This window comes from Sarcophilus harrisii, chromosome 1, assembly GCF_902635505.1.
Source record: "Sarcophilus harrisii chromosome 1, mSarHar1.11, whole genome shotgun sequence".
Lineage (NCBI taxonomy): Eukaryota > Metazoa > Chordata > Mammalia > Dasyuromorphia > Dasyuridae > Sarcophilus > Sarcophilus harrisii.
Genome location: NC_045426.1, coordinates 19,743,640 through 19,771,617, shown reverse-complemented (window position 1 = coordinate 19,771,617; position 27,978 = coordinate 19,743,640). Strand labels below are relative to the sequence as shown.

The following is a 27,978-nucleotide window of genomic DNA, read 5'->3' as shown; positions in this document are numbered from 1 at the left end:
CATAAAATCTGTTTTCCATTTGTGTTGGATTTAAATGAATACTTGATATTTAATTCTTCCTTCATATCAGTTTTTTAAGGGACTGTGTCATTTTGTCTTCCAAAGCTGGCACAGTGCCTACATATAGCAGGAATTTAATAAGTGCTTGCTGACTACCAGGTCTGTTTGTTCTGTCATGTCTGACTCTCTGGTCCTATATGGAGTGTTCTTGGCAGATAATGGGGCAGTTTACCATTTCCTTCTCCAGTGGACTAAGGCATATAGGAGAAAGTGATTTCTCTAAGGTCACACAGCTGATAAATCTATGAGGCTAGATGTGATCTTCCTGACTTCAGGCCCAATGCTCTATCCACCGAGTTATCCAACTATTTCTTGATGTCCCACTGACATTACACTGATATTTTGGGTGTCTTAAAATGCAGCTTGCAACGCAAAAGGAAATGGGTTTTTCCTGTTGACTCCCTAATCATATCTCTGTAAAACCCACTTTAGAAAATCAAAACCCAAAAGATCTACTTGGACTTTTATTCAGATCAGCCTTCCAGTTGGACAGTTGCCAAATTTTTACTTCTTTTGAGTCATTAGACAAGCTTTAGTGGGACAATTTTAAGAATACTTATTGAAAGAACTAGTCAGTATTTCCTAACTATCTCTTTGTTTTAAAGATATTTCTTCTTCTACATCAATTCAGTGCCCAGTAATAATTATACTTGTTATATTCTATATGAGTTTTTATGACTGGAGACCTTTATGCATTTGACCTTTTTGTTTTGCCCTAACATGCCTATGTTTGAATCACAATTTTAGCATAATAAATGTATATATTTTTGTATAGTGAAAGGAAGATAATCAAAATATTTCATATTTGTATTAAAAAATTTAAAGTGATAGGACTCAACTTTGAATTGATTGCATTCGATTTTCATTAGTAGATCACAATATAATCTATAAAACTGCTGAATTTATTGGACTGGATAAATAATCCTTTGTAATTATAAAAATATACATGTATGCTAATGTTGAATGGTGTGATGAGAAGACTGAAACCTGAGAGCCTTGGTCTGCACATATACCTAATTGTTCCATCACTTTGTGAAGTTCTGGGATTCGAGGGGATGGGTGGAAATATATCAGGATTTCAAAGGAAGTCAGTATGAAAAATATTATTAATAAAAAGTATATATTTAACTCCAATGAAAGAAACCCTTGCCATCTGAGATATCTTGCAATTTCTCGCCTGTCTTTTCTGAAGCTGCTGTAATAGAAGGAAAGGGAAGCCCGTGCTCGTGTCCAAAGACTTGGGTTGCAGGCTGATTCAGTGGTGTACCAGTGCTGGAGCTGCTTAACCTGTCTATACTTGCCTCAACTTCCTGGGATGAAGTTTTATACCACAACACCTCTGATTTCAATGTGAACTATTAGAAAATATACTATTTCCTAGAAATTTCCTGTTATTTGGGAATTATCTACCAGCTTCACTTTCTGTGATGTGAAGGATTAGTTCTAGAAGAAAGGTCCTAATGTTTCTAAATGAAATCTTAATATTAAATTTTCTGTTGAAAACAGACACATTTCCCAGAATGCTTTGCTTTTCCACTGACTCATTACCAATAAAATTAAAATACCATTAATCTTTGCCAAATATTTGTTTTATTAACATCTTTAAAAATCTGAGATGTATATGAATACATTTCTCCCCAATGGTTTCCAATCCTGTTCTTGGGTTAGGGAAAAAATTAGCTTGGTTTGTCCTGCTAGCTAATGATCTTAGCTATAATCATAATGACCTGCTGACCGCTTTTAAGTCACAAGTCAATTTTACTGTTGTTAGAGGCAGGTCAGTGTCACAGCGGGCAAAGTTTCATGTCTTAGCCTCAGACACTTAACCAGTGGTGTAATCTTGGACAAGTCACCTAACACCACCTGCCTCAGTTTCCTCAGCTGTAAAATGGAGATAAAAAGAGCACCTGCTATTCAAGGTGGTTATGAGGATCAAATGAGATCATATTTATAAAGTGCTTAGTATTGTGCCTGCCAAACAATAGATGATATCTAAATATACACTGCTTCCCTTTGCCTATGTGCCTTCTCTGTTCTAGCCAAAGTGGTCATCTCTGGTCCCTCATGCACGACCTTCGTCTCTGTGTTCCTGCTTAGCCATGCTCTTAACCCCAAATGCATTCCTTTTCCCCATCCCCTAGAAACAACTCTCAGGGCCATGTGGAATGGGGAGCTCTGCTGGCCCTCTCCAATGCTTCACGGTGACTTACCCTATATTTTGCACGTACTTCTCTACACATGTTCCTTAAAGAGAGAAGGGAAGGAGGGAGGGAGACAGACATAGAGAGAGAGGCAGAGAGAGAGAGAGAGAGAGAGAGAGAGAAAGAGAGAGAGAGAGAGCTGTTTGAATTGTAGGATAGTGGGAGCTCAAAGTGAATAAGTGATTGAGACTTAGCCACCAGTATAGGCATTCAGTTGGTGAAAGCATGAAAGTTGGACAGAAGTTAGATAGAGATCATGTTGCCTCGCCTGTGTCTCTCACCTGAGAAATTAAAATGATCTTCAAAAATGTACAGCAGTGTTAAGGGCTCATTTTGTCGCACAGATTTTAAATCAAAACTTTTCTCATGTTTGACATAATTAAAAGAGCAGTGTTAATAAAAAAATAAACAATATCATTCACTTTTTACAAAGACTAAAAAAAAAGCAGCTTCTGAATTACAGAATATTAAAGTTGTTGGGTATACAAAAGGAAGGGTACCCCATCTGTTCCAAGGAGATAGTCCTCAAGAATCATTAGAATGTTCTTTTAAAGAATTACAGCCCAGCAAGAGCAATCAGTTTTATGTATACCAGAATTATTGTCCAAATGACCATCTGCATGTCCTTTTAAGGAATGTAGTTTTAACTGTAGAAGTGCTAATTCCTCAGGGAAATCTCTCTCATTTTCAGTATACATATGCTGAGCTACAATTAATCAAGCAAACTATATTGATGTTCCTGGCACAATTACATGATTGAATATTTAACAAACAAATGTTCCTTAGCCTAAAAGAAAAATAATCCAAGAGATTTGGAACTTTAAGAAAATATATTATGTTAAATCAACATATTTTAAATTTCTGATTTAGAGAATCAGTTTGTATTTTCTAGATAAACAGCATGACAACTTCTTTAATACTCTGAACAATTACACTAACTTATTTTAATAGAATGAGATTAGAACCTGGGTTTTTAAGTAGCACAGAATAAGCCAAAAATGTCATTATCTGTGGAATTCACACTAAACAGAATGTATAACTTCAATGCACTTACCTCCTTATAACAATGAACAAATAAATTTTAAAAACATATTAGTTGTTCAGAATGTATTACATTACACTTGTAGTTTTCTTATACCTATCAAAGCAGTATAAACATTAACAGTTAAGAAATGTGTGTTTTTAGAGGAACAGTTAATTTTTTTAACTTTATGTTGTATCAGAGTATATTATCAGATTATTTTTATTTTATTTTTAATCCTCTTCCCCAAAAGTAAATCAGAATAAACTAAATTATTACCCATAGATCTTAGTCTAATTTTTTGACTTGGCTCTTTTTAACCTTATATTTCAATCCATTTGACTATAGGGCATACTGGATTTGTCTTAGAATTTCTAAGTGAGAACATTTCTGTCACCCTTCTTAAATTCCCATGAAATGGATAGTTTCCATTGCCCAATTACAATCTGTGTAAGTGTTCGAGGCAGCTTTTGAACTGAGGTCTTCCTCCCTCCAAGTTTGGTCTTCTGCCCACTGCCCCACTACAGCTAGAGAATTGTGCTCACTTTTGGACACTACATTTTAAATAAGACTCAAAACCCAGGGAGGATGCTAGTCCAAGAATCAGAGCAAGTGTGGGCAGGGTTTTGGGGATGGGCTCAAGTGACATTGTGAGAGAGGAGAAAGAAGGACTTTGTATTGACAGCCCCATTTAGTTTCCAAAGCTCAGTGATAGTAAGTAGCCCTTATCAACATCCAATACAGTCTACTTACGTAACCTCCAACATCTTAAGTCATGATTGACAATTTGTCTAGCTATGTTAGATCCTAAATGTAGGAATAACTGAGACAGAAATCAACAGTTTTGAGAAGAATTCAATTTTCTAGATGGGAGTGCACAGCATTATTGACAATCAGCAATGAATATATGTTATCTGATAATCCTAATGTCAGGAAGTGAAACCATAGATATTTAGTTCCAACATGCCAATGATCATATCCGGGAACATTATTCTATAGAAAGGTGAATATCAGTTTGCAGGTAAAATGGCTCTAAAAAGGTGTGAAAGGAACTATGACCCCAACTGGAAATGAAGTGAGTAGGTGGAATATTTCTCCAAGAGCACCTGCCTTCGTAGTGTATATACGAGAACAAGTACAAGGGAGGAAGCCGGCTGTATTGATATGTCTAGCACATCATCATGATGGTGTCGTCTTTGGGATGGAAGTCCCATGATGAAGTCCAAGGACACCAGTGTTCGTGACAGAGTAGGCACAGCTGGCAGCAGCTCATTGCCTTATTGACCAGGTCCTTCACTCAAGCCATAAAGCTCGTGAAATTAGACATAACAGCTTGTCTTACTGATCTGAGTGGAGGGTCCCTAGCCCAACATGACCCAGTACATCTGTCATTTCACATCTTCCTCTCACTAGAAACCACATATCACTGGCATTTTATACATAAAAATCTGTCATACTTGGATCTGTACTTTCATTGGGAGCAGGGAAGGGAGACAACCTATGGGAATTTATTTTTTAGGGCTTGCAACTGTCAGATAGGTTCAAAAGATCTGATAAGGGAAAGGGGATTGTCGTGATCTTAGAATGCCAAAGGACGGTGTTCTTTCCAAAGGACCCCTGAACTTCAATTTGCATCCAGCACATTTTTCTACAATTTTGTTGCCCAATGATAGAGAGAGTATGAACGAACATTAGATAGTCCAAGGAAAGGAAACTTCTCCCCAATAGCTTGACTTTTCAGACCCATAGAAAGTGTTTGATTACCATGGCAGTCTTTACAATTACTGTGTATTGGGTCCTTTTAATGCTGGGTCTAAAAGCCTGCCTTGAGCCTTAAAGTCCCCTTTCCAGAGTTTTATAACTTCACACCATTAGGAATAGATGCAAGACACAAAACAAGGTGGACTCTGGGTTGGTCAATAGCAATTACCATATAACTGGGCTATTGTCATAGTTGGTGATAGGCCTCCTCACTCCAGTTCATCTTCCATTCAGCCACTAAAGTGATTTTTCTTGTTTTTGCTTAGTTCTTTGTGGAGGTATTTGGGGTTAAGTGACTTGCCTGAGGTCACATAGCTGGTGTCTGAGGCTGGATTTGAACTTGGGTCCTCCTGACTTCAGAATCCGTGCTCTACTAAAGGTCCTATCATGTCACCCCCTTCTTAGTAAACTACAGTGGTTTCCTTCTGCCTCTAAGAGCAAATCCAACATGCACTGGCATTTGAGGACCCTGACACTGGCTGTTTCACAAACAACACAAGCCGTCTCTCAGCTCTGGACGTTTTCTCTGGCTGTCCCCCAGCCTGGAATGCTCTCCCTCCTTCACTCTGATTAGTGACATCCCTGGCTCCCTCAAGTCCCCACTAAAATCCCATCTCCTGGTAGCTCACCCGGCTATTCTTCTGCTAATTACCTCCCCTTCACCTTGCACGCCGCTTGCCTTGTATTTGTCTGTCTCTCCTCCTTGGCTAGAGCTCCCCAGGCTTAGCACAGAACCTGACACGTTACATTTGTTCTTTAGTTGTGTCCAGCTCTTGATGACCCCATTTAGGGTTTCTTGGCAGAGATATTGTGGTGATTTGCCATTTCTTTTACCAGTTTATTTGACTGGGGAGGAAACTGAGGCAAACAGGGTGAAGTGAAGTGTCCATGGTCACACTGCTAGGGAGTGTCTGAAATCAAATTTGAATTCAGGAAGATCTATCTTCCTGACTCCAGGCCCAAGACTTTATCCACTGAACCTCCTAGCTGCCTCATCTCACGCATAGTAGGTGTTTCATAAATGTTGTTTGACTAATTGATCTCTAAATGCTAGAGTATGTAGTATAAGGGAGAAGGATTGTCACGTCTTAGAATGCATAATTGTTGGTAACTTTGTGAAGCCCTTTCTCTAGAAATGGTCTCTTAGGAGGGGAAATCCTGGTCCGTCCTCAAGATAGCCAGATTTTACTCAGTTGCCCAAGGATTAGGAAGTTTATTCTAGCTTAAAAAAAGAGTTCCGTGTTTCTACCATCATCCCCCTTAAGCTTTGTCTCGGCCTAAACAATGTCTCCTTGTTCCTATAGCGATAATGATTCTGCTTCAGTTACTGTACTGAGCCCTAGCTGAGGCGAAAGATGAGATGGGGGAAGTTGAGAAGGTAAGCGATTCTAGCAAAGTCATTATCAATATGGGAAAAATAGATAGCCTTCTTGAAACCAAGCAGTTAGTTCTCCAAGAAGTCTGAGCCGAAGTGAATTACCACCAAGGGGGAATTGTGAGGAGAATTGTTGCAAGGGATTCAAGGTACAAAGGAGCTAATCTGATCCAGTAGGATGACGGTGACCCCAGCTTACTGTGGACAGAACCAGAGAGGTCAGATGGATTGCCTTGATTACTTTGTAATTCAGACAGTTATAAAAATACTGAGACTTAGTGTGTGCAAAGCATTGTGCCAGGTGTACAGAGATGAAAAGCAATAATCCCTGCCCTCAAGATCCATTCAGTCTAATAGGAATGAGATAGAGTCAAGTAACTATAATCCAATTTAAATAGAGTGTGAGGCAGGGAATAGAGCACCAGCTGTGGAATCAGGAGGACCTCACTTCAAATCTGTGCTCAGACACTTAACACTTCCTAGCTGTGTGACCTGAACAAGTCACTTAACCCTAACTGCCTCACAAAAAAAAAAAAAAAAAAAAAAAAACCAATAAAAATAAAGTGAGTGCATCAGAAAAGACAGAGTAGCATGAGAGTTTGAAAGAGGAAGGCAGACAGGAGGGATTACTTGTAGCTGTGGGAAGAAGATTGGGAGTCTGGAGGATCTGAACGTAACCTGAGAAAACAAAGGTTTTCAGCAAGAGGCAGAGGGAAGACAATTAATTCCAAGCATGGGATGTTGTATGGTGAGATTAAAATAGAATGGTCTATTTTGGGTAGAATACATGGAAGGAGTGATGAGAAATAAGTCATTTTTATCTTACTGTACACTGACTACTCTATATGTACCTTCCTTTGTCTTTTAAGCCATGATGTCTCATGTCAATAGAAATTGACTTTAACTTAAAACCCATTTTGAAACTCTGGACTTTGGGGATATACAATGAATTGTTTGACCAAGCTTATAGGGATTTTCATAAAAGTCTGCATTATTTGTCAATTACAGATTTTGCTTATGAAAAGAAATATTTTATTCAATAATACAAAGGAGATTATGACATATAAGCTTTGTTTTTATTTCGTTTTTGAACAACAAAAAGTAAAGGCTAAAAGTTATGGAAAATAATGACATATAAATAGCAAAGAAAAAAAAGACAAAAGATAACAGAAGAGAAAATTAAACTTATTTTCTATATTTGATCTTTGAAAGGCAAAAACCTCCCCAGATCTCTATAGTAAAAATTGTACTTATGCAAGATATTCAGAGAAAATCTAAATCCCTAATGTTTGAACATTTACTTATTATTTCCTGGGTAGTAATACCCAACTTGATTTTCAGATACATGTTAGAATATAAGAGCAAATTTCTGTTTTTATATCTTTATCTAGAATATTAGCATCCTGATTCCTAAGGAAAACTATTGTCTTTATTGTCATAAGGAGATTATTTTTTCTTCAACTACATGTAAAGACAATTTTAGCATTTTTTAATTTGAGTTTCAAATTTCCCCCCTCCCCTAATTCCTCTTTGAGAGGGTAAACAATTTGCTATAGATTATATGTGTGTAATATTGCAAAACATATTTCTAAAGAAAGCAGTAAGAAATAAAAACAAGACTGATGAAGACAAGAAAAATTAAAGTTATGCTTTAATTAGAATTCAGACTCAATCAATTCTTTCTTTGGTGATAGCTAAAATTTTTCATCATGTGCCCTTTGGAATTGTCTTAGATCATTGCATTGATCAGAGTAGCTAATATGTTGAACATGCCATATGTGACTGAATTGTCTTCTCTACTACTCCTGTTAAAATCTTTTGCTTTCTTCTAAGTGTTCAGTGTTACGTACTTTGTGAAACACTCATGAACTTCTCCCCACAGTTGATCATCATACAATATTACTATTTCTATGTACATTGTTCACGTGGTTTTGCTTACTTCCCTTTGCATCAGTTCATATAAGTCTTCCCAGATTTCTCTGACAGCATCCTGCTCATCTTTTCTTATAGCACTGTAATATTCTATCATAATCCAATATACCACAACTTGTTCCGTTATTCCTTGATTGATGGGCATCCCCTTAATTTTCAATTCTTTGCTACCACAAAAATGTCTCAGTTTTTCCACATCCCCTCTGATGTTTATCATTTTCCTCTTCAGTTATATTCATCAATCTCATTAGATGTGAGGTGTTACCCCAGAGTTGTTTTAAGTTGCATTTCTCTAATCTATAGTGATTTAGAATATTTTTTCATGTGACTATAGATAGCTTTGATTTCTTATGAAAATATTTCTTCATATCCTTTGACCATTTATTTATCATTAATTGAAGATGACTTGTGTTCTTAGAAATTTGACTCAGCTCTTTATATATTTGAGAAATGAGGCCTTTTTCAGAAAAGCTTATTTTAAAAAAATTCCCAATTTTCTGCTTTGGTTTTCTACTTCAGCTGCATTGGTTTTCTTTGTGAAAAAAAACCTTTTTAAATTTAATGTAATCAAAATTATTCATTTAGCTTCTCATAATGTTCTCTATCTCTTTTGTGGTCATAAATTCTTCCGATATTCATAGATCTCACAAGTAAAATATTCTATACTCCCCTAATTTGCTTTTAAAAGCACAGCCTTTAAAAAGAAGCCACAGTCAGAATTTCCTAGGATCTGGCAGCTTCTACAATAAAGGATCAGAGGATCTGGAATACCATATTCCGGAAGGCAAAGGACCTGGGGTTACAATCAAGAATCTGCCGCCCAGCAAGACTGAGCATCATCTCTCAGGAGAGGAGATGAATCTTCAGTGAAGGAAGGGACTTTGAATCATTTCTATTGAAAAGACCAGAACTAAACAGAAAATTTTGTCTTTAAATACAGGCCTTAAGAGAAACATGGAAAGGTAAACAGGAAAGGAAAAAAAGCATTATTTAAAGATTTAAAGATTATAAAAGATTATATAAAGATTATAAATAAAGATTTAAAGATTTCGAGAAGGGCAAATGATACTTGTAACTTTTGAGAACTGTACCTTTTTAGGACAGTTAGAAGGAGATATACATAAACATAGGATGTGGGCATAAATTAACTCTGATGTAATGATATTGAAGAAAAAGACATTAAGGGGTAGAAAAAGAATTGAATTAGGAGAAGAAGAAAGCAGAGATAAATTACAACACGTGAAGAGGCACAAAAGACCTATTACAATAGGGGAAAAGAAAGGAGGGTATGAGCATTGTCTAAAACTTAGTCTCATTGATTTTGGCTTCAATGAAGGAAGGGACTTTCAGTAAAATTTGCATTCGATAAAGGTCAGGGGAAAATAGCCTAAACACCAATTGGAAATTAAATAATCTAATTCTGAAGAATGAGTGAGTTAAACAACAACTGATAGAAACAATCAAGATTTTAGTTAGGGGAGTCTCTTTAAGTTTTTCAGTACTTGCAAACTGGTATGATCACAGGAAATGTGTTGTCACTGATCTTCTGGTCTAGGAGAGACCATGAGCACTCTTTTACTCTGAACTGAGACCAGGGGTCCCATTCCGCTGAAGCTCAAGTGCTAGTGAGCTAGTGTTTTTTCTCATCATGGGACTGTGACCTAGACTGCAACAAGCCCTGACCCCTGTGCCTGAACTCACTTCCCTATAATCTCCTTCTGATCAGTTGTCCATTTCTTCCTCCCACTTCTGTGGTCTGAGAGTTATCAATACCACTATCAGTGCTCCTGGCTTACCAGACAATGGCTTCACTAACTGCCCCAGTGAGACAGACCTTTCTGCCAACTTTTTTTTATTGTCTCTCACTGAAAATGTGTTTCATCCTGATCTTTTATTGGTTCTGCTATTTCCAAATTTGATTTGAGGTATTATTTTAAAGTTGTTTGGAGAGCAATTAGTGAGTTTGGATGAGTTCCTGCCTTTAATCCGTTGTCTTGGTTCTGCTTGATAAGTACAGTTTTAAATAATAGTTAGACATTAGCTTACCAACTAATAGTTAATATGGTTTAGGGGCACACTTCTTTCCATAATTGAAAAGATTATATGCAATATAATTCTTTCATCCCACTGATCTATAGATCTTGGGGTCATTGGCGGGGGGGGGGGGGAAGTATTAAAATGGGTCCCTAGTCTGTCTTGTGGCATTTTCATTCCTGTATTAAGTGATGGCTGTTCTTTTCTGTTTCCTTGTATGTTCATATCACAAAACTGAAGGTGAGAAAGAAACATGGATATTTTTGGTAACAACATGACTCTCTTTTCTAATTGGAATTAATATACTCATGGAGTGCTAGTTATAAAATGTGTTAGTATCACTGAGTTGGGAAATATAGGATGCACTAAGAGGTTTTATACAGAGCATCTGGCCAGGGAGCATATCCAAAGAGTTTTAAAAAAATAAAACCTATTGTTTCTAAAGTCACGTATTAGCATAAAAATCACCAGTTATGAACTGGCTTAAGGGTTAGTACATGATAACTTGTCCACCACAAGGTTCTGCTCAAAATTGTTTTCCTTTTGTTCCTCATATTTTAGGACAACCAGAGTCTGTTCATCCATGATTCAGCAGGTCCTACCGCAGGCCCCACCACAGCAGGGTTACGTGAATCCACAGTTTCATCTGAGCTGTTCTTAGAAAGGATTCTGGGGAAGTCTGGAAGTGGGACATATAAAGAACGTGTAAAAAGTGCCTGCGTGGACACATCTGAGTCCAAGAGCCTCATTCACAAGAGCGCGGGGCCCTCTCCATGCCTCTCTCCCAGGCTAAGAAGGTCTGAACTATCCAGGGAAACTCTGCGCAGAGTCACCAAACCCCAGCAAGTCACAGCATCAGTAAACAAAGCTTCCCTAAAAGAGATCCCAGTGGAAAACGCAGGACTGATCCCTGACCCATCTGTGAGTGATCTCCCTCTGGGTTCCCTGGGTTACTGTTTCCTCCCCCACTCTTTTCAGAGGGCCTTTTATCCAGGATAAGGGGAATCGGCATCTATATTCTTTTCTATTCTTTTGCATTCTAAGACTGGAATAGCTATGATAAGTTACAAATTAACAGAATTCCAAGTCCAATTTATTAGTAAAGCAAAATTTACCAATAAATAGAATCTCATATTTCCCCAGCTAAGCTAAGAGCCTGTGATGGGGAATGGTTGCCCTTTTTCTAGTTTTAGGAAATTGCAAGACAAAGAATATGACTTCATAGACAGCCAACAAGTTAGGAGGAGTTAGCAATCGGGAACAAGAGGTGAGCAAAAATCCCCCCTTATGTCCTGTGACTAAGAAATGGTCATTGTCTGAAGGCTCCCTGCAAGATTAGAGATAGTGGACCAGACTTCTTTGGATAGCAAGACGTCCTTCAGGGTTAGCAGATTACCCTCTCGGAATAACAGGACAGTAATTAATGAGAAAATTGAATTTCTAAACTTAATACATTATAGGCAAGATGAATTTCTGAACTAAGTTTAGAAACAAAAAAATCATGGTTTTAGGCAATTACAGAACAAATCAACTGTAAATAGGATCAATTTTTTTTAAAAAAAAGACAAAATCAATCCGATTATTTCGATATTAAAGCATGGATTGCATATCCCAAAATTAATAAAAATCCTCATATTTTGTAAAACAAGTTAATTTCATCATATAGGAGCCCCCACAATGGCACTACTTGTTGCCTGTGACTTTTAAGTGCAGACCTACTTGAAAGTTGAAAACCTGCAAGTGAAAGTGATAGACTCAATAACAATCTGCATTTAAGCCACCAAAAAAACCTCATTAGTCACTAGGGCCTTTGATAGTCTCTTTATAGCATTCTAGAAAAAAAAAAGGAACCACATGTTTGAAGTTTCACAGGAAGTCTGTGTCACCGCCTGAATCGCAAAGGCTAGTTTGGCAGCTGTGTGTGTGCCTGTCAGATTGATTTTTCTCTCATGTTGTCTGGCTTTTTTCTTCTATTCCCCCTGTTACTATATGTAGTAAATTGTGAACAAATGGGGCTGTTTCAAATGGGACAATCAAGCTTTTTTTTAAAACTTAAAACCCATGTATCCTGAGTCACAGTATAAAATTATATATTGAAACATCCTCAGCAACCTATCACAGACTATTGTGCTCAGCCCAAAGGATGCTAGTGAATAGAGCACAGTTGTTTGCTGAGGATCCTTTCCCTGGCTGTCTCTAGGTGTATATCTGTATGTATCTTTGTCTTGTAAACAAGTTGCAAATCTCTTAGTGGTTTTAAGTGGAATGTCAACTTTCTTTTTCTGCCTGTCTGTCTGTCTATCTCTGTGGGTTGTAAACAAGTCGCTCGGTGGTTTTGAGCGCCATGCCTCCTTTCTCTGATTGTCTGAGAGATCACGTGCTTTGGAGTCAGATTGGGAGTCCTGACTCTGACAAAGCCTCCTGACGATTGACGTGTTCCTCAGCTTCTGTAAACTGAGGTTTATGAGGTTTTCTCATTTGTAAAAGGGGAAGGGTCACATGGGTCCTACCTCTCTGGCCTGGCTGCTGTCATTCAGGTGCTTAACAAGGTACTACAGAAAGAGGTTGGCCAGGTTGGTGTGACTCTTATTACTTAGTCTTATTTAAGAGGAGAAGATGGCTCTTGTTGCACTCCCCTCTAAAGCTGGGTCCTTCCCTGGCTGGTAATAGAAGTGCCCTGGCCGGCCAGGACCTCAGCAGCCGGCTTGTTTTCCTGCTGTTGTAGGAGAGAGAAGCCCCTGCCTCCAGGGAGCTGCGTCTTCCCCAGAAGGTGGAACTTCAGTGAGCCCACCAAGGCTGCTGTTTGTTGTATTAATCTAAGAGTAGCTGACATTTCTACAGCATCCACTGTGCCCCGGCCCCGGGGCTGAGTACTTTTTACAAACAGTATCTCGTTTAATCCTCACAATCACCTCAGGAGAAGGGAGACTTTTGTCATCCCCATTGGACAGATGAGGATGCTGAGACAGAGAGGGTTCTCCAGCTGTAATGTGTCTGAGGCTGAATTTGAACTCGAGACCTTCTACCCCCAGGCTCCCAGGCACCCTCTGGGCAGCCCTTAGCTGCTGCTTCTTGATTGCAGCTCACTTCCAAGTCCTAATTACAGAGAAACATTAGGGAAGTTTGAGGGGAGGCCGACACCTGAGCTTCCATCATGTCTCCAGTGTCCCCTAGGTTCCTTTCCCATCAGTGACCCTTCCCCATGAGTTGCAAGCCTCTGTGTTTGCTGACTTGGCCAAGCAGATTTTGCGGGGGTCTGGAGCTCACACCAGACTTGGAGGTCTGCTTCCCACCTGCCCGTAGGATAATGTTCACATCCCAGCCCCAAGGTAATCTGAGTTTGGGGAGGGGAGCAGCACAATATGGTACAGAAGCAGCAGTGAAACCCCAGGCAAGTTTCCTTGTCTACACAATGCAGAGAATCCACTTCCCAGGGAGTTCTGTCCCCATAAGTTTCCACATCTGTGCCATTGGTTTAAAGCCAACCCTGGGAGCCAGGATCAAAAAACACACTGAGGTCAGTCAAACTCCAGTCTGGAGAGACTGATTATAAGAGCACAAGAGTGTTCATCCCTGCCCAGGGTCCCCATATGATACCCAGCAGGGCCATCATACAGGCTCAGGGCCGCCCCCTCCAAACCCACACCTAGGATTATTTTCTGCCGCCCTCGCATTCTTGAATTATGGCTCCAAGTGTCAAACCCTAACTCTATGTCTACAACCTTCCTCCTTGGCCTCCCAACAAAACAATTAAACAAAATATTAAATCTTCTAAGAAGTCCCAGAGCTCTCTCATTTTATCATTAAGCTCTGCAAACTTCTTTTGTGTACAAGAATAAAATTCGTGACTTCTCCTGGGTCTGGAGGTCCCCTCTGATATGGATAGGAGATGCTTGGACATGACCTTAGATGGGATATAGCCCCATCACTGTAGGTAAGGATAATTAGGGCTGTCACTTAGCCAGAGAATCTGGAACCTGGTCTCTGGAAAGCAGGAGGAGGCCAAGGAATTTGGGGAGAGAGGTTCTCAAATGGCTTTAAAGAAAAGGCAGTAGTTGGAGAGAATTATAAGTAAGGGCCTCTGCTCTCATCCAAAATATATAATCAAGAGAAACTGAAGGGAGGACTTTAGGACACTGGAAATTTCTTGTCAAAAGTTTTTGTGGTGATACCAAGAAGGTTTGCTCCTTCCAATGAGCTGAAAGTGCAAGTAAAACTAAAGCAACCCTTAATGAAAGAGATTGGATGACCATTTAGTAAACAGCTTCTTTGGAATATTTGATTCATATCTTAACAGAGTGTTTTATTATTAACTTCAAATAGTTTCAATTAAGAAAAAAGTAGAACCCTCTAGGTAATATTGCAACCATGCACATAGCTGGTAATTAAACTTTTCCGCACGTATAACTATATTCAAACAATTTTGACTGAATCATTCGAATGTTGTAAAATGTAAATGTCATTATGTGCAGCTTGAAGATTTTAAAGGAAAGCTTTCTGAAATTGCATTTGTCATTTCAACAAGGTTGAACTTAATTTGTGATATAATATAATATAATTTGTGAATATGAGAGCTACAAAGTACAATTCAGCCAGGTGGCTCACTTAAAGAAAAAAAAATCTTTTTTGACAAAAAAAAAATGTTTTATGAAATATTCATTGTATTTTACTCCATTTTTTATTTGTTTGTGGAAATATCAATTGAATTATGATAATGTGTTTAGTGATGTTGGCTTATGTGCTTTATTTGTGGCTCAGCTACCTCTTTTAAACTATGAGTCATGAAAATGTAGGAGTAGATAGACCAGTTACCTCTTCCTGCTTATTAGACTCAGTATCAGTTCAGCAGATTTCTTTCTCTTAAAATGTTTTTCAATATATTTTGACTTTTATCACCTTTATTTCTAGTTATAGTCCTTCTACCGCCTTGCCCCTCCCAAGAGGACCATCTCCCTTGTTACAAATATTTTGCAAAATTAACCAACAAATCACCAGAGTGTGACAGGTGCCATAATAGAGGAGTGAGTTTTCATAGTTACCAAAAGCAATTCAGTGTTTCCCATATCCAGAAGATGTGTTACTCCAAAAAAGTCATTGAGAGGAAATAAAAGAGGTTATAAAATGGATTTGGGGATTTTTCCGTATTATATATATATTTTAAGGGTAATTGTGGAAAAGGAATCAGAATCTCATATGATGGTGGGTCTCTGAATTTTATTTCTCTTCCTCTTGTACTGAAAGATCTCATTACTTATCAAGTAGCCACTTAGTGGAAAAGATGTTGGCACAATTAGTGCAGAAGTGACAAAATATAATAACTGAAATAAATAGGAAGGAAAACCCGATTTTTAGCAGTATGAATAAATGGTGTATGTAAACACAGCTTGAGATGAGAAAAACTATGCTGTTTGCTTTTTAATATACTGTGAGGTTTTACTTGTGTCTTATATATTCAGCTCCTTATCTTTCCCAAGTGAGTTGTTGTGGTCAGTGTGCAGGGTCTTAAACTGCTCTTTCCTGTGTGGGCTCTAAGATCATTGGATTATAATATCTGAGCAGGAAGGGATCTTAGAATATGTCTAGACCAATTGCAAAAATCTTAAGCAATTTTTCCAGGGTCACCTAACTGGTTAAGAATACCTGGGATTTGAATTCAGATCCCAGCATGTAGTAAGCACTTAACAAATGGTTGTTTCCCTCCTTCCTTCCTTCCTTCTTTTCCTCCCTCCTTTCTTTCCTGCCTCCTTCCCTTCTCCTCTCCCTTCTTTCCTTCCTTCCTTTTTCTGTATTTCTACTTGCCTCAGAGTAAGCCTTTATGGTGCCTTTCTCTTCCTCTGGCCTATCAACTGCAATTTACCCAAGAGACAGTTTCTAGCTAATTAATAATCAGTATGCTAAATATATTAGCAAATAATAAATTGATGGTGAGTGGTCACTCTCAATATAACCAAAGACAAAGACATGGAGATCCTTGAATGCATAAATGCCTTTAAAAAGGAGGTGCCCCTGGGGAGATTTCCAGGGCTAAAGCCACAAAGTTGTTTGAGCTCTCTAAGTTTTCCTCAAAAACCACATGAAACCAAGCCTCTGATCAGAGTCTGAGGGAATAAAACCACTCTCTAGCTCAAGAGAAACTGAAAAGAGTTCAAGAAAGATCAGTCTCCCTGGGGTTAAAAGGGTGTTCAGCCCAGCTCAGACACATTGAGGGAAAGCCAATGAGTGAGTTGGTCTTAATCACAGCAGATCAGCAACCAAGACCCTCAATTCTGGCTCAGTAGAGGAGCAGAGCAATGGGCAGCTTCCAGTTCAGCTCAGAAGGCAAACTCTGGGAAACCAGGCTGCTTCCTGAACAGAAGAGAGACCAGGAAAAGCTATCCTCCTGCAAATACAATGGGCCCCTGTGCTCTGAGCCAAGGCTCAGAGCTGCAAAGGAAGTTGGAACAGAGCCTCTATATTAAATAAGAGGGAAATACCAAAAGAAAAATAAAGAAAATGAGCAAGAAGCAAAAAAAGAACCTTGACCATAGAAAGCTGCTGTGGGGACAGGGAAGACCAGAACACAAACGCAGAAGAGGACAAAATGTCCACTAGAACAGGGCAAATGGAAGCTAATGACTTTGTGAGACAGCAAGAGTCAGTCAGACAAACTAAAAAGAATGAAAAAAAAAAAGGAAGAAAATGTGAAATACCTCATTGGAAAAACAGCCGACCTGGAAATAGAACCAGAAGAGACAATTTAAAAATTATTGACTTACCTGAAGGCCATGACCAAAAACAGAGCCTGGATAGCATTCTGTAAGAGGTCATTAAGAAAAACTACTCCAATATTCTAGAAACAGAGGGGGAAATCCTGATTACCTTTGGAAAGAGATCCCACAAGGAAAAGGGATGCGCCTGACAAGTAAAAAATCAATCATGATTGGTGAGATTTAATGAGAGAGTAGACTTTCAAATGAGAAAGAGGCAGGCCAAAAGTCTTTGCTCTTCTTGCTGAGAACATGACTTGATCATGAGACTCAACTGTGTCTCATCTGAACAAAGGAATCCATTTCTACCCAGATCACATTGGCTGGGTTTCTCCTTCATAAGCTGGATCACCCTAAAATCTGATGGAGAATTCCAAATGCAGGAATTTATTTCCTAAGATTCAGAAATCATTTAGATTATATTCTGTTTGTAAGGTCACTTCATTCAGTAAAGTTCCACCCAAGATTGCAAAGCATGTACCCAGAAGATTTGGGCAATCCATCTATCAGCTATGTCCTTCAGAGACTGGCTGACAGGGGCTAGTCCCTGAATGAGGAAATAGAAAGGAAGGCCCTCATTCTTAATTTAATAATTGGTTGTTAATATAACAGAAAATAATAAGAATGTTTTAATTTGCAATAGAGTAAATATTAAGAGATATAATAGTATTTGGGACAAAAGTTCTTTGAGTTCTTCAATTTTAAGCATGTAAAGGGTCCCTGAGACCAAAAAGTTTGAGAACAATTATCATAAATTGTATTTATGACATAAGATATTTGGGGATATTACCATGATTGGACCCCATTGTCTATATTAAATAAGATATTACTATCACTTGGTAATTCTATAACTGAATTTTAAAAAGATTGAAGGTATTTACTAGCTTTGGAAAAGACTTTTTTGCTTTATCAGTCAATCAACACATTTATGAAGGGTATGTTATAGTCCCGGCTCTGGAGTAGGTAGAGGTTTACAAGTATGAAAAACGAAACAATATCTACTACCAAGGAGCTTGTGTTTACAACATAAAGTTAATAAATACAAATATGTACAAAGTAGTTAAATATAAAGGGAGTTTGAAACCAAGGGATGGGGGAAGAGGGATTAGCAATTCTAGACACCAGGAAAGACTTCTTTCAAAAGTTGGTGCTAGAAGCCACCGAATTTCTGGGTACATCAACTTACCTGTTTATATGTCACATTGCCAAGCTGAATGTAAACACCTTGAAGGCAAGGATTACTTTTTGTGGCCTCTTTGTAGTGCCTTCTCTCTGCTGATTACTTCCAGATGGCATAGCCTGTCTAAATTGTGTTTGTACTCAGCTACCTGCTTGCTGTCTTCCCCCCTTGAGAGCAGGAGCTATTTTTTGTCTTTCTTTGGGTTCCAGGTACCTGGCCCATAATAAGCTTTTAATAAGTGCTTTTCAGATTGGCTTGGATTCGATCGGATTTGGAGGTCAACTTTGGTTTGCCTTCATTGTCAGTGAAGATATTTACTTTTGCTTAGAATTTGTCTACATGCTACATTGGGGGGGGGAACCCAGTATTCTGTTTTCTTGAGAATGAGGTTGATTCTGTAATGGCCTGCTGCCTCTGTCCTGTGGTTCTGCTCCCTCATTTGTATGGAGGCTCAAGACGAGACCCAGGATTTCTCAGTAGAAAACATACAAATATCAGAGTATGTCTAAGAGCCTTTTTCATGCTGACAGTAATTCAGAAGAGAATTCAGTGGGTGAAATATCGATGAAGTATTTAGAAGCAGTGAAAGGATTTTATGTGTGTGTTTCAGGATGATTGGGTTTGGAGCCCACTATGAGTGGGTGAGTTGATGTCCCATCCTGTGAAGCCACAGACAACTGATGTAGTAAACGTGACCTAAGAAAAAAGCATATGCATTCACAGGTGTCCCCAGAAACACACATGTGTGCCCCCTTTCCTTCCTCCTCCCCTCCCCAACACGTACTCATACAATTTTCCAAAAAGGTAATGTGTTAAGATCGTGTATTTTAAGATCAGCACGAGACAGGAATTCAGGTTAGGGGAAAATCGTCAGTCTTTATTCTCAGTGAAGAAGGATCGGAGGTGGAAGAGAATCGGCGATAGCAATGTGTGCAGCTGAGTCAAGAAGCTAGCTCGACCAGCAGCCACACAACCAGCAGCTCGGAGTCTCGAACTCAGCCCAATCTCTCTCAGCTTGTCTTGCTCCCTCTCTCTCTGCCTCCACCCACCAAAATCATCATTTCCTATACAACACATCAGGACTTGCAAGGAGAGTGGGCAGGGACCATTCTTAATCCAATCATGTATATTAATAGAGTATAGCCCAATTACTATCTAGCCTCATGTACTTGGGACCTCAGTGCATCAGCTCAAACCTCAGCCCATTACAGTAATGGAACCTTTAAGGAGTAGGGTGGCTCAGTGAATAGAGCACTCACCTTCTCTTCTCCCAAAGACTCTCTGCTGAGGAACCTCAGAATTTGCTTGAAGCCCTCCTCTAGGTCAATGTTTCTCCAGTTATTGAGTCCCATGATTCTGTTCCATTCTAAATTATTGAGGATCCCCAAAAAAGTAGCTTTGGATATTTACTGTATTATAAAGTGTAGAATCTTACTATTGTAAAAATAGTTTTGACTTCATGGATCACTTGAAAGATGTTGGGGATTCCCAAAAATTTTGTAATGACACTTTGAAAATTGTTGCTTTAAAGTCAAAGATTCTCAACCTAGAGGCCTTCATTTGACTTCCTTAACTTAGTTTTTAGGTTTTTAAACTTGTTTGGGGGCAGAGAGATATGGCACTATTTTCACTAAGTGAGTGTGAGCATTTTCTTTAATTAAGAATAACTTTTAAAAACAGATTCTAAAAAGATTTCCTTTAGCCAAAGTAGCCTCACAAGTAGGCCATGATATCAAAAGGCTGTGGTCCCCTAGTGTAGGTATTAGTACCAGGGCAGCATTTGAATTACTTCCTCTATTATTCTTAAACCACCCTTTTTTCCTTGATGATATCCCTCATTCCATTATTCTTTATCCAGTCATTAACTGCAAGGCTCTGGCTTGGATAGCAACAATAAAGATGAAAATAAAGTAGTCCCTGGCTTGATTGAAGATGGAACATCAGGAATGTACTAAGGCTTTCTCTGCCCACCCTATATCCTTGGGATTTGTTTTCAAGATATGCAGCCCCATTGAATCACTAGGAGAACATTTGTGTTGAAGAGATGGGGTTTTATATCCACGAGCTGCCTGAGCACCCTGAAAGCCCTGTACTGTGTCATTTTCCAAAGTCAGTCCACATTTAGTTGACTCTTCAAACCTGGGCCACTTTGTTATTCATCGTCAGTGCCTTTTTTCACACACGCATATATATCCCCACAAACATTATTCATGAACAGAAGCTTGTGGAAGGTCTCTCCCTCATTAGGGACTCCCATCTTTCATTTACACCTGACCAGGATATATTACATGATGTAGTAAACACCATTAGCCAACGTGTTTGCCTGTTTCATGTCAACTAGGGAAATACTCCGATTTCAGTAGTAAGGCTGCAAAGAATTGAAAATTATCAAGCTACTCTTTCAGTTTAACATTAAAATGAAAAATTTAAATCAATACTTTTCTAAGGAAATTAATTCTAAACTCTGCTAACAAGCTGAATTTTGAAATGAACTATATCAAAATATGTATTAGTGGTCTTTTTAGGTCACAGATTATTATTTTTATAAAATACAACATTATGTCAAGTCTTTTTGATTTGTGAAACAATTATATTAGTAGTAGCTACCTGTGACTTTGTGACTAAGGCTTGATTATCTGTAATTTGAAGAAGCTGCCTCCCAGCTAGCAGATGGGAGAGGCAGGATTCTAGCCTATTTTTTTTCCCTAAATCCACATCCAGCACTCTAGCCACAATGCTATGCTAGATCTTTCTTCTCCAAAGTATAGCCATTGTGATTCTAGGTTGGTCCTTCTGATGATTCTCTCCAGTTGGGTTTTAGATGCTCCTTTGCCTTTTTCAAATATAGTTTTTGTATGTTGTCTCTTTAATGAGACCCTGAGCTTCTTGAGAGCAGAGAACAATCTCTTGCTATTCTTGGTATCTTTATTGCTTAGAACAGTACCTGGCATTCTATCAGTGATTAAAGATTAACTAAATAATTAACTGAATAAAAGAGTAGGTGTGATCTTAAGAAAAGGCATTACCAGAAACTTGGCAAATGTACTATTGCTAGTAAAAAATCTTGGAACATTGTGACATCGTTAACTTTGAAAAAGTGAATAAGTATGGATGGAAGATAATTTTTCAAGGTTATATATTTGAGAAATATGTAGTGAAAACTACCAAAAACAGAATTGGAGATGAGTGTGCTTAAGACTAACTGAATAATACAGACCTAGCACATGTTCTTAGTTTTGGGTTTTTTTTTTTTCAAATTGCCTGACTCCTAATTGATGCTACAGGCTAGAACATGCTTTATATTTAGCAAAAAGTCTTAGTTCAGTCTTATGGTTTCATTTTCCATTGGTCTTGCAATTTTTAATCCCCCATTTTATACAGTAGAACTTGGGCTAAAAGGTACAAGATACTTTCAATTGAATCTTGATTGCTTATTTGTTATTACCCTCCAATTTCTGTATATAGTTACTGCTTTACTTTTTGTTCTTATCATTAGTGGATTTTATTCTTCAAAAAGCCAATCGTAAACTACTTTAGAAGTATATTGCTTATCTGTGTGAATTAAGTGAACTTTTTCAGAGCCTCATTTGGTAAGTGAAAAGTATTTTACTAAAAATAGTTTAGTACCTTGATAAGATTGATTTTTTTTATTATTATTATTATTATTATTAGGGACAAATTTGGGATTAAACAAGTTTAAAAGAATAGTATATAAGGTCTAGAATTATTTGAACATGGCAAGTGAAATTTGAAAGACATTGGATAAATGGACATCTGTATCTTTTTCTACCTATTATATTTGTGTTTTAAAAACTTGAGAGTTCATTCTCTGTACACTTTAAAAAATCACTGGGAAGGAACTTCTGGATCATGTAAGTAAAAAGATGTAGAACTAAGCGTTTTCTTGGATTCACACAACTTCTCAAAGCTTACCAAAACAGAATTTATGCACCAAAGATAAAACAACTTAAGCTATTTCCACAGTCTAGGACTCCCACAATCCAAAAGAAGATTTCAAAAAACAAAACAAAACAAAACAAAAAAAACCCAGCAACCAAAACTCACAAATTGTTGCTCACTGACCCTAAGCTATTTAGCCCCCTCCCTTTCTCACCTGCCATGCTACTAAGAGCAAAGCTACACTAGCAGACCCAAGAACCAGACAGACATAGAATAAAACCCATGTTCCTTCCTCCCTCTTTCCAGGACTGTGGGAAACCCAGCTTCTGGTGCAAAAATTTGCTCTGGCTACAACAGGCAACCCACATGGCCCACAGCCTTTCGAGAGCAAAGCCTACTGGGGGCCACAACCTCAAAGCACAAATACTGTAAAGCTCTGAACTTCCAGCATTGAACCAAAGAAATAAGGAACAGAGGAAATGATGGTGAAGGTTACCAGGACAGGACATTAGAATGTGGGGAGCCGTACAGCACCTCCACCAAGTCTGAGAAACAAGCACAGCCTCCAGTTGGGGCTAGTTCTGACCACTCATAATTCAAATGGGGCAGAGATTTAGGCAAATGAACTTTGAATTGTCCAGCTTGGGAGTAGGCTCAAATACTTTAAGATTCAGTTTCCGAGGAAACTGCAGTTAGAAGAAGAAAAGTGAACAAGAAGGAAAAATAAAATAAGAGGGGAAATTACCAAAGGTTTAAAGAAGAAGAAAATTCACATTTTAAATATAAGCAGATAAATCAACAGGAAACTAGGGTCAACAGAAGGAAATATGGCTTTTAGGTCTAGTAAACAAGTTCAAGCATCTGTGAATAAATGTTGCAAAACAATGGAAAATGATACAGCTTTTGATAAGACAGAGGACACTGTGGAATGTGAGGAGAACATGAAACCACAGCATTCTGTTTCTCAGTGGTTCAAAAAAGCAATCAGAATCATGAGAGTAAAATTTATGGCTGCACAACAAAAATTATGGACAGAATAGAAAAATTGTAGTAGCAAGTCTTAAACCCAAGAACAAAAGAGAAAATCGCTAAATTAGGATGTATAGAGACAACCTGAATGAAGATGGCAGGCCTCTTGGAAATACACCTTGAAGGAAACAATGGAGAAGAATTGCTCAGAATTTATAAAAATAGAAAAAGAAATGCCAATTGAAAGAATTCACAGATAGTCAAGTAAGAATAGGGTTACAAACTCCAAGACAGATAGTGGGTGAAATTTTAACAATTCATTTTCAGTAACAAGTTCTGCAAGCGATCAGGTGAAAGACCTTTAAACACAAATGAAAAAAAATTCAAACATGACTATTCTGCACTCACTTTAAGGTGTAGCAAAGAATGGAATATGTTACAAAAAGCAATGCAGTTCAGGATGCTAGCCATGCTGCTCTACCCTGCAAATCTAAAGTTAACTGTACATGAAGCAAGATTGACATTCATAATAAAAGCATTAGAAACATTTTTAGAAAATCCAGAACTGAAGAGATTTGCTTCTCAAATAGCAGAAAGGGAGACTTGAATAATTGAAGCAGGCAAGGACAATCAAGCAACAAGAGCTACTGCAAAAAGACATCTTTCTAACTACACAAGGAGGCAGGTGAAGGTAGAAGCAGAATGGCCAAAGTGAAGTAAACAGGGAGCATTAGGCTGGAATCCAGTGGCACCTTGACTATAAGTAAAACACTGTTTTGCCCCGTTTTTAATGGGGTTCGTATTACAGCCTGGGAGAGTACGTGCAAGGGGTTGGGGAGAAGACAGGATCGTGTGCTGAGATCAAATCAAAAGCTAGTAACAAGGAGGCAACTCTGGTGGCCTCAAAGAGAGGAGTCTATAAGAGATGAGAGGAAGCTTTATTGGCAGAGGGATGTTCCATGGTGAATGAAGACTGGTGGTCTGTGAAGAGGGTGGGACCCTACTCTGGTCATGTCTTAGGGAATTTCGTGTGGAAAGAGTCCATTCCTCCTACAGCAGGGAGGGAGTTCATTGGAAATCCTGGGAGCAAGTGGACCCAGGGAAGAGAAATGGTGGGGAGGAAAGGTAAATGGTGATGTGAGTAGTAAAGGTCAAGGGGAAGTTGCATAGTCAGAGATTGGGAATGGGGTAGCATGGGGCAGAATCCTCTCTGGCACTTGCAGTAATAATTGGCATTTTCTGGGCGTGAGACAAAATGGAAAAGCGGAGTCCATGGGCTGGGATCTATAAACTGCCCAGTAGGGAGGTCCCAGAATGAATATCCTGGGACCTTTGATTCATGAGAAATGCAGAGAAAAGAGAGAACGCAGATATGAGGATATAGAGCCAACAAAATAGAAAATGGAAAGAGCAAGCAAAACCTTTTGGAAAGGAGAACAAAAAATGAGGGAACTGTATTTGTCTAATTGAAAGGAAAAAGTAGGGAGAGAATTATTAAAATAAAAGCATGAAAGGAAAAGGACATAAGCATAGCAGAGTACAGTAAAGTATAGTAGTATAGTACTGAAAGTTAATATATTAAAAAAAAGATGTATACATAGTATGATGTAGTATAATGAAGGATAAAGTAATAACAGTGTAGTAAAGTATATGTAGTGTAGTATTAAAATAATGTACATAGTATGGTATAATGAAATATAGTATATAGTACAATTAAAATTAAATATATAGTACAATATAGTATAGCATTAAAAGTATAGGGTATATAGTATATAATGTATAGTATTAAAAGTATAGTGTATAGTATTAAAGTATAGTGTATAGAGTATAATGTAGCATAGTATTAAAATATAGTATATAGTACAATATAGTATAGCATTAAAAGTATAGGGTATATAATATATAATGTATAGTATTAAAAGTATATAGTATTAAAGTATAGTGTATATAGTATAATGTAGCATAGTATTAAAGTATAGTATATGTAGTATAATATAGTATAATATAATAGTATAGTATTAAAAGTATAGTATAATATAGTAAGGTATAGTGTAGTATGAAAAATACGATAGTATAATTGTTTTGTAAAATATAGTAGAGGATGGTCTGTTATGGGATGTCTTTGTTGCCACAGATCTTTTTGGAGCAGGTTTTGGAAATTCATACCATTTTCTCTTGGCCTTTTAAAAGCACAGCTCCAGGAACAGTCTACAGGAGTACTAGCTTGAACTTGTCAGATAAAATGTCCGGGCTAGCTTTAATCACCAGTCAGTACAGGGGACCTAGGAAGGCCCTCAGTTTGCTCAGCACCAAGCAGGCTTCCTTTTACCTGCCTTATCTTTTTCCTTAAGATCTTCCTTTCATTTTAGAGTGATCCTCTTAGAGCCTCTCTGTGCCATTGGTACAACCAGTCCCTCCTTCACATACTATCACATGTTAATGCCAGATGCTTTCTGAATTCTTCTCAGCATCACTCATGCTCCACCTTAGGCTGCTATGATCTGATTATCCTTTATCCAGTCTTCCCCACCCCACTTGCAGCCAAGTACAACTGTATTTTTTCACACATTCCTCATTTATACTGCTCTAATAACAATGTTTATGTTTCTGTATGTATGAAACTTATGAGATAGACTTGTATTCTCAATAAGAAAAAGAAAAGCGTTATTCTGTAAGTTTTTGTTTAAAAGTATGATAACAATTTATTTTGATTGGAGATCTTCACACTTTCAAAACACTTTGTGTACAGTATTTCATATATTCTGTGTTTGAGCCATTTGTTAGTCATTAATTTGAAATCAAGCCACATTATATTTCCTATCTATTAAATTTTTCTTCTCTGTCTTGCCTTTCACTTTCTTTCTCTATCTCTCTGTCTCTTTCATTCCCTCCCTTTTTCCTTCTCTCTCCTTTTTTTATTTTGCTAAGGAATATGACTGGACAAACTACCAGCCAAGTCAAATGAGTGAGTCTGAGCTGCAGATGCTGGCCAGCATGAGAAGGCAACAGATAGAAGAACTGGAAGACGTGGGAGCCTCTCATGGTCTGAGTGCATCCCAGGTTGACAACTGTAACGTCAGCATCAGTAGCAGCAGTGACGATACCACCACCTGGAACTCCTGCCTGCCACCAGTGAGTCAAAATGCTCTTTCTCTATTTTTGTTTTTAGACAGTGCCCTAACTCAAAAAGTCAGGGCCAAAACAGAGGGTGTTCACCACGTGGGATCTTGCTTTTCACTCTCCTAGTCATCAGCAGATTGTTCAGAGATATAGGATGTATTTAATTCAGCAAGTTTTTATTAAGTGCCTACTAGAAAGGAAATACAAAAAGGAATAATCCCTGCCCTCTCAGAGTGTTTACATTCTACTGCAGGGAAACAGTTGGTACACAATTAAGTGTGCAAGGTATTCAGTATTGGGAAAAAATTTTTTCCAAGTGCAAGTCATCAAAAAAGGCTTCCTATGGGAAGGGCCCTTTGAGCTTAGCTTTGAAAGGACAGAGCATGATTCCAAGAGATGAAGGTGAAGAGAGAGAGGAGGTCGGTGGGGGAAGAGCCAGAGCATTGGCAACAGGGAGCAGGCGCTAGGCCAAACTGGTGGGTGTACCACAGGTTGTGTGAGAGGTGACAATTTGAAATTAGCTTGGAAAGGGAAGCTGACTTCATGTGTGTAATCAGCATCAGACTGTTTGCTTTCTCAAGCAGGAGGGTTAGAATTTGGAGCTCAGAAATTAATGTTAAAAACTGTTTCACATATAATTGGGAAAATGTTTAATAATTAAAAAAAAAAATTTAAAGCTAAGCTGGAGACAGTTATGGAGAGCTTTAATAATGTATGTAGTTTTAGAACTATGTACAGAAGATTTATGGAATTAAAAACCCTAGACATGAATCTTGGAGTTCTCAAGGAACTTACAGTCTACTTGGAGAGACAGGTAGTGGACACACATGCTAAATAATCCTTCAGAAACCAGGTCTCAGTTCCCCCAGCAGTCCAAGAGCTAAGCCAGGCCCACATGTGGTTCCTTGCCCAATGCCTGGTGTCAGCAGGGACAACTCTTGACTCTCAGAGAAGGGAGAGAAGGGATTGTGAAGGGTTGGAGGCTCAGTGGTGAATAGAAGACAACTCTCCTTGGCTGGGTTTCCTGGGTTTGCCTATGGGGGTATCCCCTTAGGTCAATTATACTGTCATTTTAGGAGAAGTTTTGGACTTGCTGCCTCCAGCAGACCTGTATCATCCCATTGAGTAGCCATGCACCGAACCAGGAGATGGAAATTGGGATGGGAACAGCGAACTACAAAGGCAACTCTTGAGAGCAGCAAATAGGATTTGTAGCAGAATTGGAGATTTGCCTTATAAAAATATTGTACAAAAGTAATTTAAGCCACAAGAAAGAAAACTGTGGACTCATGATAAATTCTCTCTGTGAAAAAACTCAAAGAAGGACAAAATAAAGGAGGACCTAAAGGCAGGATTATTTATGCCCCAAAGAGCTGGGTGCTTGTTGCCTTGGATACCACATCCTCCCCCCAGTCACTCTGTTCTCTGGTGGGGTGGGAGCAGAGGGAGAATGAGCCACTGGAGCTTCTTCCTCTCCCTGGTGCTGCTGCTCTTGTTTCTAATCACATTGGTGTCTTCTGGACAGAAAGAGAAGATTGAAAATAGTCTATTGTTCTCCAAAGGAAAAAAAAACTTAAGGCCTTACCTTTGATTTCAGAAGGTACATTTCTCATTGCATCAAATTCAGGGTCTTCAGATCTATGTGGTCTCGAATGTAAAGATGTAGAAGCAAATTCTGC

General features: G+C 38.4%; 1 protein-coding gene across 4 annotated transcripts in view; it reads left to right on the top strand.

Annotated features, from left to right (window-relative positions):
* C1H3orf67 (chromosome 1 C3orf67 homolog) overlaps window positions 1-27,978 on the top strand; it is a 196,915-nt gene that overhangs the window by 113,057 nt on the left and 55,880 nt on the right. The window contains exons 13-15 of one of the 4 annotated variants that reach the window (XR_004232115.1): window positions 10,946-11,305; window positions 11,572-11,651; window positions 26,108-26,183. Coding sequence is in view for 2 of the 4 variants with exons in the window: in XM_031953419.1 (XP_031809279.1) it covers window positions 10,946-11,305; window positions 26,108-26,311 (564 nt within the window). In the remaining 2 variants the exon portion in view is untranslated. Of the gene's footprint in view, window positions 1-1,252; window positions 1,635-6,347; window positions 6,422-10,945; window positions 11,306-11,571; window positions 11,652-26,107; window positions 26,312-27,978 lie in introns of those variants that run through there. The other 3 variants (XR_004232116.1, XM_031953419.1, XM_031953424.1) reach the window with 3 other exon arrangements.